General features: G+C 55.3%; 1 protein-coding gene across 1 annotated transcript; it reads right to left on the bottom strand.

Annotated features, from left to right (window-relative positions):
* Positions 1-806: 806 nt before the first annotated feature.
* LOC122369832 lies at positions 807-11,525 on the bottom strand (the record flags this gene model as incomplete). The annotated part of the gene is made up of 4 exons (XM_043344891.1): positions 11,475-11,525; positions 6,494-6,598; positions 2,834-2,953; positions 807-989 (listed from the first exon to the last, which is right to left on the bottom strand). Coding segments are annotated over exons 2-4 (385 nt in total), but the record flags the coding sequence as incomplete, so codon positions are not given.
* Positions 11,526-13,424: the final 1,899 nt, after the last annotated feature.

Here is a 13,424-nt window from a genome sequence, read left to right on the forward strand (position 1 = left end):
CTGAAGTCCAACAAAAAATACTGTCCTCAAGACCAGGAACCATTCGCTAGATGTAAGCCAAAAGGTTAACAGGTGACCGAGGGCTACAGAGCAGCATGTGACGTCACCGGAACACAAGTGACGTCACATGGGACAGGGGTGACGCCTGCGGGGCGCCGGGACGGTCGTGTCTCGGGCGGTCCGTCGCGGTCTGGCGCCGTTTGCGAGACGGGGCGCCGAGCCGCGCCGCCACTGGCGGTAGCGTGCCGCGTTATGTCGCCAACAACAAAACTCGTCACGCCGCGTGACCTGCAGTGTCGCACAATTGACGGACAGTCGACACACGTGCCGGGTCGCTGAAGCGCACATTGTGTCACATCGGAGACGTCATTATGCCTTCACGGCGTGTTACGTTACCGATCGGTAGGGCGGCATTAATGCCTGACGCTAACACCGAACAGCAGGAAAAGGCGAGATAAGAGAAGAATGCTGTAGGCATTTAGCGTATCAAAATTAGAAACAATTGACTGAAGGCATTTAGCGCACCACTAATTTTAGTAGAAACAAATAGCATTCATTACGACGGTCATTCCGTCTAAGGGGTTAGCGATCCGTCGTAATAGAATGATATGGTATATTACGGATCGCACGTCACCGTGAGAACCTGCCGATCACCGACCTTACCCCGTCACAGCCCACCGCCTGCTCCGGACACCGTTGTGTGACCTGTGACGCCACTCTGCGGGATACCCGCTGACCCCGTGTGTGACCCGTGTGTGACCCCGTGTGTGACCCGTGTGACCCGTGTGACCGGGCGCGGCACCTACCGAAGCCGCGCTGCTGCGGCGGCGGCCGACGGAAGACGAGCCGCGGCGGCGGCAGCCGGGGCACCGTCAGCGGCAGCGAGGGAAACCGAAAGCCGCGGTCGTGGCGCGTGCCACTGTGCCGCTTGGTTGACTCCGGAACGCAGCACGAGTAGAGCAGACTGCCGCAGCCGGGCATCAGCTTCCCTGTGAACGGAGCGGACGGGGCCGGGCGTCAGTTCCCTGTGAACGGAGCGGACGGGGCCGGGCGTCAGTTCTAGTGATGTCAATTACAGAAAATCGGAATACCGATACCAAACCAAATACCAACCAAAACCACGGGAAAATACCGAAACCAAACCAACTTGGGAAAATGAGGGAAATACCTACTTTTTACCGATTTCTTAGCCTCTTATACCTTAGTGAGGCCTTATGATACCAACACAATACCAAACACATTACGATTGAAATACCAAATACCAAGTTGGTATCGGTTTGGTATCGGTATACCAAAAAGTTGGTATCCGATTGACATCTCTAGTCAGTTCCCTGTGAACGGAGCGGGCGGGTCTCTGTGGACACTCGACAGACGGGATCGGCCGAGAGCGCTGGAGGAAGCGCGAACACAAACCTCACTGGAGACTGACAGACCGAGACTGCACGAGTGCCAGTGCTGAGTCTGCCCAGGGCGATGGGATGAGGTGCAGCTGACAGAGGCCACAGCCGGTGTCCATGAGAGCCTGTCCGGCTGACAGAGCCGCACGTGACCGGTGAGCGGAGCCGGTGAGGTGCGCCAGCTGCCGCCCACTTTCTCACCGCCCGCCGGTGGCGTCACCATGGCAGGGAGCAGCCCGAGTGGTCAGCCGGCGCCGGCCCCTGCAGCAGCCAGCCCTCCCCTCTGGCGGGCAGACACACAGAGCTACGGCACGATCCCTCTGGACTCTTCATCTATATTAACCCTCGCCGGGACAGGCCATTTTGAGTCCTTCGACGGCACAAGGGGGGGGGGGGGTTGGTACGACCCCCCCCCTCGCGTTTGGCCCCTGATTGAGCTAGAGCTTCGCGGAAAAAACGAGCGTGTTGCCCGTCACGAGAGGAAGCCGATGATACCCAATTTTAAGGTCCTAGGTCATCGGGTGACCTTCCAGGTCAGGTCAATGACCCGAAAACCGGGAAAATCGGGACCTGTTAGAAAGTCGTAAAGTGTGGCTGCTATGTGGTTTTCCGGGGTGATGATCACGAATATCGTGTTAGTTTTGATCAGAGATGATGTCTTTAAGCATTTAGACCAGGTCAGGTCAGGTCAGGTCAGGTCAACCGGTAGGGGTTGTGACGGGTATTCGTAATACGTGTCAACCGCCTCGGATAGCTTCGTAACATGTTACAAAGGCACCAAAACTACTTCGTAAATGTTCAAATGGTTGCTAAATTCGAATTCAGCTCCAAAAACTAGCCTAGAAACATGTAAAACTCGAAAAAGTGAACCGAGGTCACCCGAGGTCACCAAAGGTCAATGACCTGACCTGACCTTCAGGTGACCTTGACACCCACCCTTATGCATGGGAGCAACATCAAATCACATGTTTGAACGTTTGAAACCACGAAAAGCTTGCAAACGCGCGGCTAATGCGAGCCGACATGCGCCGAACCGCGATTTCGGCCAAACATGGTCACCGAAAAGAGGTCACAGGTCAAAGGTCATTGGGGTCAGGGTCATGAAATTTTCAAGGTAGGTGTAAAATTGATCAATGCGAGGGTACTGAAAGTTTCGTCGCAATCGGCCGCTTTTTACGCGAGTTATTCGCGAAAAACCTTAGGGGGGTTGCATCAACCCCCCCTGTGCCGGCGAGGGTTAATCTCTCCATTTGGGCAAAGAATCTGATCATTGGGAAAGGAATAAAAACAGCCTGTGATGCCATTTGAAGCATGAGTTTTAAATAACTGCGTTCATTGTCCCTTGTGTAAAATTCATCTGCCCACGCAATGCCATGACGACTGACAGCTGCGCTCTCGCCCCCGCGGTGGGCGAGAGCTGGTTTCGGCGGACTCACCTCCGGAGAATATGCAGGTGATGGAGAAAAAGCACCGGTACATCTCGCCATTGTAGAAGCAGCTGCCGGCATCCCGCCGACTCCTGTGACGATCGGCGACGTCTGTTGCCGATACTGACGCTGAAACAACACAGGTAATCAGAATGAGTGGGACATCAAACACAGGTGCTTACAGTTATCGCTGGACTTGATAACATTGCTGACTGCTAAGGACAGTAGATTGCTTCTGTATTCCAGTCTCCTACATGTCGAAACCGGTTTCGACGAGTCAATGCTAAAGATAATATCATTATGAAGCGTGTGACATTCTTCCGTGCTGTAATGAGGGTGCATAACTAAAGGAGTTAAGGGCTAAAGGCTACAATCTACATAAATGGCACAGTGAGGCGTGATACCAGCATAGATAAGTATTTAGCCTCAGCAGATCTGTACCTACCATTCACTATACATCTGCCCATGAAACGAAACAGCTCAAGCATGAGTAGGCTCTGATAAGGTTCGTCGGGCCTCTCTGAACCGTTGCGCAGTCGTGGGATGAAAGAGAAGGGAAAGCTGGAGCGCGATGAGGCGTTCTAAGGACCGTGGATCAAAGACCGACACCGGGAGCGCTCAGGCAGATCTTGGGACACACTGTATTGTTCCTCTTCCATCAAGCGCCCGAAGACGGTTTCGAAACGTATTATGCCAACACCGACACTGTGTCGCAGTTTTGGAGCTCCGATGGGATGGCGGAACACAACGGTTGACCGTTTACAGTGGACAGTTCTGCCGGAGCAGGATTATCACTATCACTGTGAGCGTCGGCGTCCAGCCACAGGCTCACAAGGCTGCCGCGCAGACCGGTGAGCTCCTGTCGCGTGCACGAGTAGGGGAAGCTTAGTGAGTTCACTCCGAGGTAGAGCTCTGACACCGTCACCATCCCGCCGCCGAGACGGGGTCTCCGCTCCATCCCACTCCGCCTGGCTCCAGTCCCGCCCCGCCTGGCTCCAGTCCCGCCCCTGGCTCCAGTCCCTCCCGCCTGGAGCCGTCTCGGCGCCGGCGCCGCGCTGCCCGGACGCGCTCGCTCGGCCTCGGCCCCGACCCCGCCGGTCGCCGCGGGTCCGGACTCCGGTTCCGGTCGCGACGGGACGTCACGCTCCAACTCTCACTTTCAGCCGTCACCGGTTCTTTGTTACAAGACATACCCACTGGCGGCAGCGGCGGGCCCGCTGTGTGCTGTGTGTAATACGGCGTGCGTTGCAACATCGGTACACATTAGTCATCATTTTTCCATTGAAATTGTCGTAGTTGGGTCATGCTTTTAACAAGAAGAACGTTCGATAGGTTCGATAGCTGACAGTCCGACAGTGAGGATAAAAAGAGATGAAGCCAAAATGCAAAACATCAATAGCTAGATGAACGTGAATGGAATAAGTGAGCTCACTTAATGCGTCTTAAACAAGATCTGAACACTACACTGGATAAGTTTCTCTCTAATCCAGACACGAGGAGATCGCTCTGAAGGTTTCACTGGAGATCGCTGCCGAATGCCGGGCCAGCGACCAGTCCTGGTCCAGGCTGGTGGAGCTGGGCCCCGGTTTTACCGGATAACAGGAAAGGGAAACGAGTCAAGCCCCCACTTCCACGAACGCACCGCGGGACTTTGAGGCCGAGCTGGCCTGAAAGAGGGCACGGCCCGTTGGAGGTTAGTAAAAGCGGATCAGCAGCAGCTTCGAAAGTATTCAAAGGTTAATGCCTAATGGGGTCCAAACGGTACTGAATTCTAAATTATCCCAGTCGATGGATGATTTAACTTGACGCACGCTGATTTTACAGTGCGGCGGAGCGCTCACGCGCCACTAATGCATCAATACAATGTGCTGGGTGACATGGATGATAAACTTTTTGCTACCCCATGACAGTTTCATACACCTCTCTTTTCAGTGCCCTAAAAATTGATCGAAGATTATTGGTTAAGGTTTCTAATGCGTAAACAAATGCCTGCAAAGCGATAAAAGGAAACTTTTCTTGTCAATACTGATTGTCAACTTTGATCGATGATCGCTGACTTAATGAAAAAAAACTGTAAAATTATAAAATAATGCAAAAAGAATTGCATGGCTACCAGCATGGTTGCGTATTCATTTTTCATATTAGACCTTGTGTTACGTCATATAAGATGTCACTGAGGTTACTTGAGGTTCGGCTGACGGAGTTTGCCGTAAATAGGTAACATCTGACAGAATTGAGTTTGCGAGTTGTAAAAGGCACCAATGAACTCAAAGTGGCCGCTGGCCAATTAGGGATCCAGTTGACTGGTTAGGGGCCTCGGTGGTCTGACTAGGGTCTCCGTTCGCTAGCTAGGTTCCAGGGTCTCGGTAGACTGGTTATAAGGTCTCAATGGGTAGACTGGTTGGACCTCAGCGGCTAGTTAGGGTTTCAGGGCATCAGCAGACTTGCTGCCCGTGTGTGTCCGTGTTCGTTGGATAGAAGAGCGCCACGAAAACAGTTACACCGAGTACCGACTGTAGCCTGTAACAATCCCGGTCCGGTCGTCTGTCACGGCCAGGAGAGTTCCTGTCCGCAGTGGTGGTCTCGGGCCGGACCATAGTGGTCTTGGACCGGACCACAGTGGTCTCGGGCCGGACCACAGTGGTCTCGGGCAGGTCCACAGTGGTCTCGGGCCGGACCACAGGCAGTGGGGCTCGGGCCGGACCACAGCATGGTGGCTCGGGCTGGACCGCGGCCTTTCACCGCTCCCCGGCGCGGCGGTGGATCGCCGGCCAGTGGGAGCCCACCACCCTCTCCGAGCCTCTGGTTTCACCCCCGGGCCTGGTGCCGGCCCGTGCGACTCTCGTGGTCTGTCCGCACTCTCCGACTGATCTCGGCCTAGCCCGCTGTGAGCGCGACTTCAAGTAACGACACTCGACACCTTGCAGTGAGCAATGGAAAGGCAAGAAAATACAGCACGTGCAAGGCAATAGACGAGACAGAAGGCGAAATCACGCACGATGATCAGTGCACTTGCAGCACACCTTCCAGGACATTGAACCGATTTAACGTATGGGTAACTTTCGTAAACAAATCAATCATTACTGAGCCTCCATTCAGGTGCGTTGATGGCATTTAGCCCTTGTTTATAACGCCATGCAAAAATAGCGCATATACATATGTACGAGTGTAGTACGGCCTACAGGGATGCGTACTCGCCCTGTGCACTGGACGTGCAGTGAACACTGTGCACCGTGCTACTGGGCGGGGCGTTCCGGTAACCTTGGTCCCAGTGCCGGCAGTGCCGGTTTCACTGCGCGGCGTCGTCTCACGCCCCCGGGGCACGCTCTCCCGCTCTCCCGCGACTCGCGGGTCGCGCGGCGGCCGGCCGACCGGTCCGGGCGAGTGCTCTCCGGCAGCGAAAGTCGCCGCACTCCGGCCGGCGCCTCTTGGGGGGGGGGGGGGGAGCACCGCAGCCAGGGAGCCCGCACGATCTCTGCGAGCATCTGCAGCGTGAGAGAACGCAGCTGCCAGCTGGATGGCGATTTTACTGGCTGTAGAAAACCACGTCTTGACGACTGTCACTGGGAAACTACTGTGACATTTTGCCTGCTGGCAATGTCATGTTGTCTTATCTTGGAGCTAATCCATAGCATAATTGCTCTTATGTTTGGCGAAGTAGGTACTTACATGAGTTGCCCTGAGGCTGTCCAGAGACCAGGTCACCGCACACAGCGAACGACAGGACCAGCCAGCATAGCTTCATCCGCATAGCGAGCCGGACGCTGCCCGCTCCTGGAACACACAGACACGGCGTCACATCAGGGGCAAAGAGGTGTACGATAGGTACCGCTCGTCTAACGCGCCAACAATGTAGGTACTCTTTTTCGTGTATTGGATGGCCCCATTCACTGGTTTGCACAGGAATTACCTACTGCATGACATCAGTTTTTGTATCGCCTCTTGTGCTTTCCTTTTCAAACTATAATGCCAACAAGATCATTAGATAGGACAGCCTAAATATCAGGATTTAATATTTTTTTGGCTTTAATCGGAGAAGCTGTGGTACAGTCGTGTACAGGTTGATGGTCCCCTACTCTTTATCCACCGGGTTCCTATGGCTCAGCATTGGCAGCAGCCGCCTGATACCGGTAGGCTGTGCCGTATGACCCGAGAGTGAAGCGGCACAGCCTACCCACACTGTATGACACCGGCTCGGGTCGCCTGGAAGGGTGATTTGACCGGACACTGCGTTACACCGGCTGGGGGGAGGGGGGGGGGGCGTAAGGGTCAGGTCTGTCTATTTGGCTCGGCTCGGTGGATGAGGCGGGCTGGAGTGTGGTGTGGGGCGGGGGTGATGTGGGGAGGGAGTGAGCGGACCTGGGGCTGGGTGTGTGTGGTCACTTGTCGCATAGAACCGATCGTAATCCACCCTCCAAAAATTCGCTTTAGAGATATTCACAAAACCCAGGGGGGTTCAAACACCCATCTCCCAAGTGGGATGCGGAAGGACAGGAAGGGTCCATACGGTCTCCTCATGAATTGCAGCAAAGAAAGAAAACAGACCTGTCACCAAATAATTTTTTCTGAAAAATGGACTAATCGCATAGCCTCGGACACAGAAATAAACATCCAGCACGCGAAGCGTCTCGAACCGGGCATCTCACTACCGGTCAGTTTGACAGTCTAGCACTCCTACGCTGAGCTACACCGGATGGTGGCCACGGCCGGGGCAAAGTCTGGCCGGGCGGGCAGCGGGGCCGGGAGGTCGGCAGCAAAGTCAACGAATGTTTTTGTGGTTTCGGGTGCCGGTCGCTCTAGCTTGGTGAAATGATGATGGATCACTGGCAAAACTTTCAACGTGGAGTCCCGGTTCGAGCCTCATCGGGGCACCGGCTACTTTTCCGAGTTAGGATCTGGTTTGATTTTAGTGGTTGCGAGCCATTTATACGGTTTTATATCTACATGTCAATTGTCGATTGATTGATTGATTCATTCATTCGTTCATTTAATACATGTCGACATTTAGCATACGAATTGACATCCAGGATCAATCCGATCAATCTACCATTTTCATAAGCGTATTGCCTAAATATCATGCATATATGTGGCACAAGACCTATGGTTGCCTCGATACCGTGCCAAATCACGTTTTGCACAATGCACAAGTAAATTATATTCGCTGGGTCTTCCGTGCATTGTGCTTAGCAAAAACAGGAATGCAATTGTTAAGCGACGCAAAATGTGCAATGCAGCAAGTGACCACACACACCCGCCCAGCCCCCATGGTCCACCAACACGCCCCACACCACTCGCCAGCCCACGCCAACCACCGAGACGAGCCCCTCCCCCCGCGCTGGTCTGACGCGACAGCTGGTCTACGAAGCGCTCCACCCGGCGACCCGAGCCGATGTCAAACGGCGTGGGTAGACTGTGCCGCTTCACTCTCGGGTCATGCGGCACAGCCTACCGGTACCAGGCGGCTGCTGCCAATGCTGAGCCATGGAACCCGGTGGATAAAGAGTAGGGGACCATCAACCTGTACACGACTGTACTAACAGCACACAGCAACAAACAAAGAATAACACAACATAATGATACAAACAAAAATAAGATATCTATCATTTTCATTTGGTTACACCGAACAACCGTGCCTACCTACTTCATGCAACTAATTATGCAGCTTGGTACGCTAACAGCTCTGCAAGATGTATACGTTTATCTAGACCATGTTTGGCATCTTCACAGCACGTCGCTTTGCATAATGCAGATGCTTATGTGCTAGAGCTATATATGCATAGCATAGAATATGCGCAATTGATGACATACTACATCAATCAAATAAATGATACCAACATCACAGTTTTTAAGGACCCAACCTTCGTCATAGTTGCTTAGCATAGTAAGAGTTGCTTAGTAATCACTGTCCTAAATGTAAAATTCCTTGCTAGCTCTGAGTGGACAAAAGGCGATCCCATACAAATCACAACATTCCTTCGATTGGATATCCGCTCGCACGGCGAGCGTAACGGTCCCTGTCTAAAGTCTCATGTCCAGCTACAAAGTCGCCTGCAATGCCGCTGATATTTTCGCGAGTTTGATACGATTGAATGTAGGGCCTCATACATGGCGCCCATCAGTGAAAGCTGGACTGGCCGTCCGGCGCGCGGCGCCGAGAGCGGTGCATGGGGTCGGGATCCCGTCCGCACGGCTGTCACGTGGTTTGTGAGCTGCGCCCACCCTCAGCACGTCACCCGGCACCGTCTCACCACGTGATCGGAGCAGCGTTCGACCGCGTCCAGCCTCGTCAGTGCCTTTGTGTATATCTCGGCATATGGTATCTCCGCTATTTCCTATTGGTGTGTCAGTGCGGGAGCTCTCAACTACATAGTATCGGACTACATCAAGATAATCAGTAATGCAGCTGCACGTTCCCTTTTACAGTGTGTTTCGCATCAGTAGCCATCGATGATAACCCCGGCTAGCAGCGACGGCGAGCGGCATGGGTGCGGCGGCAACACTGGTTGTTCGAGCGTGGGAGTCACAGCAGGCGCCGATAGCATCAGCCACCCACCCACCACGCCGAACGCCGGGTGTCACACCGTCTTTGCATTCAGTCTGGAATGTCTGCGTGCCCGACCGATAGGGCCTATCGTAGTATCTCACACAGGCGGGCACGCGCGGGTCTCACGCTCGCCGCGTGCCTCCCACCCGCTCCCGATCGTCTGGTATCGGAGACCATCGGTGATGAAGTCCAAACAGCCGAGCGCCGGTAAACAAGGCGCGCCGCCGACCTTCCAGCGGCCGGCAGGTGCCGTGTGATCCTCCCCGCGCCGTGCGGGCGCAGTTGTTTACCGGGGAAGCTCGCGGACCATTACCGCCGGAGGGACGGCCTCTCACCCCGGCCCGGGCGCCGGCGCTGCGCGGGTCAGCTTCACTTTCTGTTGGCGCAGCGGACGGGCCGGCAGACGGCGATTACCTCCGGCGACCTTGACGCAACGCGAACCGGGTCAGCGGCCGGCAGTCGGCGGCGGCACGGCGAAAGGCGCCGACTTTCTCCGCAGGCCGCAGCTCGGGCGGCCGTCCCCCGGCTCCCGGGTCAGCTCGGTAGCGGTCCAAGGCCGCCACTGACCGAGCGCCGCGGGGCGAGGGGCTGCCTGCGCCTCCGGCAGGCCGGAGGACGAGTCACCGGGGACACCGGGAAGGAGCACTAGGATAGGTCAGGTCCGAACCGAAAGAGGAAACAAGGAACGAACGGGGTCCGGCTCCACCAGATACACCAACCGAGCTCTCATGTATGTTTGGAGTGATTCTGGACCGGGTCCAAACGCTGGAAACTGGACGGACCTCCAGCCATGACGGCGCGGGCGAGAGCCGCACTGGAAATACTCGTTCGCGGTGAAACCGAGCGCCTGTCGCGCGGATGACGCCCGCCGCGCTGCGGGGCCGGGAAAGCGCCGCCGCCGCGCTGGTAGTGCCATTGTTGGCCGATCTATTGACTGGGAGTGGTCGAAGATCTTCTCCGGGAGACAGTGCAGCAGGGAGCACGGTGCAGGTTCCGCCGCCGTTCGGCTTTCTCTGCGACTGCCCGCGCGTATACGCGGCCACGTGGGAACGATGGCTGGGAGCGCCGCCGGCCTGTGAACAGCTGTGTGCACCCGACGAGCCGAGACAGTGAGCCGGGACACCCGCGGGACGGGCTGTACAGCTGCCTTATCAACCTGTGCTGATCAGATTGGATTGCATTGAGCTGACTGCTTATAGTTAATGGTATAATGAGCTTGCGTCTTGCGATCAGTAGGTAGTGTAGCAAATTACAAATAATAATATCACAATAACACATCACCTCATGTGTTTTTTGTGTGTGGAGAAATGAATGATTCCGTGAGAGTGATGGATTTGGTACAGAGCCGTGAAAAATTGTGGTCGAGCAAACACACACGCCTGACTTCTGTTGGCTGGTCCAATAAATGATACGAAGTGTAAAACATCACACATAATCATCATAAATCATCACATCACATCACATCACTCGAAACGTTATTGTTTAGCGGTGATGGCACGATGATGAATGAAAATGCATCAAATTTCAACAGTACATTTAAAATTTTGCCTATCTGGCTAGAGAATCTAAAATGCGAAAACATCATTTGTAAACCGCATTATATTGTTCACATAACAACTTCCGTTATTGAGTTAGAAACATTTTAATTTGAAAATTGCATTAGGGAAATATTCAAACCGTCTATCATAGCTGGCAGTCATGTCTCAGTGAGACCAGGGTGACTCAGATCACGATTTGCTAGCGTGTCTCATCCCAAACTTATAAATAAAAACCCGAGTCATTATGGCTATGCCAGCAAAATATGAATAAAATAAATTTATTCCGAAAAAAACGCTTTCAAACGTGACAAAGCTGCGCGCCATTTCACGGACCACAAGTTCGCAACTTTCGGATGAGAGACAAGTTTGAAACGGCACGTCAGCCGGACAATCGGCATGACGTGCCCGGTCGGGTACACCAATTATCTGCGCCCAGGGAGGCTCGGCCCAGCGGCGGGCGGCGATGATTCGGCAGCTTGTCCACTTAACGGCAGCAAACACCTGGCCGCCAGCTAACGACCGCCGCCCGGCTGGAGAGCGCCGCCGCCTTCGCCGCGCCACTCCGCACCTGCTGTCGAAAACGCTTCCGTCTCAATCGCGTCCGAGACAGGTGTCGGCTCCCGTACTGACAATGGTGGCGCGCCAGACACGCACACACTTCCTGCTACATAATAGGACGACCACCGATCACGGCGCCGATAGTGAGTGCGTGAGGGAGCGCTCGCAGTCCGCAGTTCACCGCCCGCCGTCCACTGTCCACCGTCCACTGTCCACTGTCCACTGTACATTGTCCACCGTCCACCGTCCACCGTCCACCGTCCACCGCCCAACGTCCACCGTCCACCGTCCACCGTCCACCGTCCACCGTCCACCGTCCACCGTCCAACGTCCACCGTCCACCATCCACCATCCACCGCCCGTGGGCCGCCCGTCCCCGTTTACCGTCCATCCGCCCGTGGGCCGTCCGTCCCCGTTTACCGTCCACCGTCCATCCGCCCGCCGGCCGCCGCGCGCCGGCTGACGGGTGACAGGTCGTGTCACGATCGGGGTCGCGGCGGTCACGGCTCGACTCGCCGTCAGCCAAGTCGGCGCTGACCGGCAGAGCGGCCCGGCGCGGGCTGTCTCTGACCGAGCAGGCAGTCACGATCCGCGGCTGAGCCGACGCTCCCGATCGTCGACAGGTCGGTCACGGCACAGACGCACTGCCGGGAGGAGAGGGATGCTGGGGCAGCTGGAGCTGACCTCGCCCAGCCAGCACTTCTGGACGGCCAGAGATACTGGGGCAACGGGAACTGACCTCTCGTGTGACAGCTTCGTACTTTATTATGGGTAGGCACGGCACTGGTTCAGCCTTTCTGAAACTCCCGTACGCTTTTGTTTTGAACGGATATCGGAACATTTTGCCGGGACTTATATTGGAACGCCCACCACGAACGCAGTTGTGAAACAAAACTCAACGTCACGTCAGCACAAGTATCCATGCATTTGTTTTCCTATGTGGGTAGGATGTCCTGAATTACCGAAGCAAATTAGGCATGTGCATCAAATAAACGGGGTAAGGACGTATTGTCGCTCCTAACAACAGCCCCATCGTAATCACTAGCCCTCTGGGACCACAAGCGCGCGAGGAGAGAGACACCGATCCCGACATGATTGACGCTCTCGGCTGCCAGCCCCCGGCGCACTTTCTATCCGTTCACAGGGCCGGCTATCACCGCGCCTCCACGCGTCCCGCGACATCCACCAATCAGGCGAGCCGCTAAAGAAACGATCCGCCAGATGAGATCCATAATTCATCGGGCCGCGCCCGCGCCCTGTCTCCAGTTCTTGTCAGCAGGCCGGGACACCTCCCGACGGACGGGGCGACAGGGCGAGAGGTGAGAGGATCCAGATCCAGCCACAACCCTACCTACACATAGCCCAGTCGACTACCGGCTCCGGAAGAGGAGGACTGTCAGCTCCCTCATCCACCACCAGCACTGAGGCTTCTCGGGGTGAGAGACATCTGCACCACGCATACCTGTGCATTTGAGTCTTTGATCAATATCTCCCGATGGGTCGGTTAATGAAACTGTAAAAACAAATGACGATTCAAATTAATCAATTTTCGATTCATGGAGCCAATAGATTGCATTCACATTTGATATGCCAGCTTCATGGTACATTGTCAGCTCACTTCCCTTCCGTCCCCGGCTCAGCCACCATGAGCCATTGCATTGTTTCTTTTCCCATTTCGTGACGTGCCGGTGCCGGTGCTCGTGCCCGGTGCTCGAGACTGGCTCTGCCGGCCGCCGCAGACCACAGAGATGTCCCCGGTCGTCGAGAAAGTCTGTGCCACACGCCGGACAAGGCCGCTCCCGAAAAACCACGTGTCCGAAGACAGAGCCGGCCGCCGCTTTCACGGGAGATGTGTCAACAGAGCGGCGTGAGCTCGGCGGCGAGCTCGGAGCCCGGGGCCCGGAGAGATCGGCGAGGTCCACAGCGCCGCCAGAGAGCCGGCGCACACAGCCGCTATCAG

The sequence above is a fragment of the Amphibalanus amphitrite genome, unplaced genomic scaffold, assembly GCF_019059575.1.
Source record: "Amphibalanus amphitrite isolate SeventyFive unplaced genomic scaffold, NRLGWU_Aamphi_draft 001077F_arrow, whole genome shotgun sequence".
In the NCBI taxonomy this organism is placed as follows: domain Eukaryota; kingdom Metazoa; phylum Arthropoda; class Thecostraca; order Balanomorpha; family Balanidae; genus Amphibalanus; species Amphibalanus amphitrite.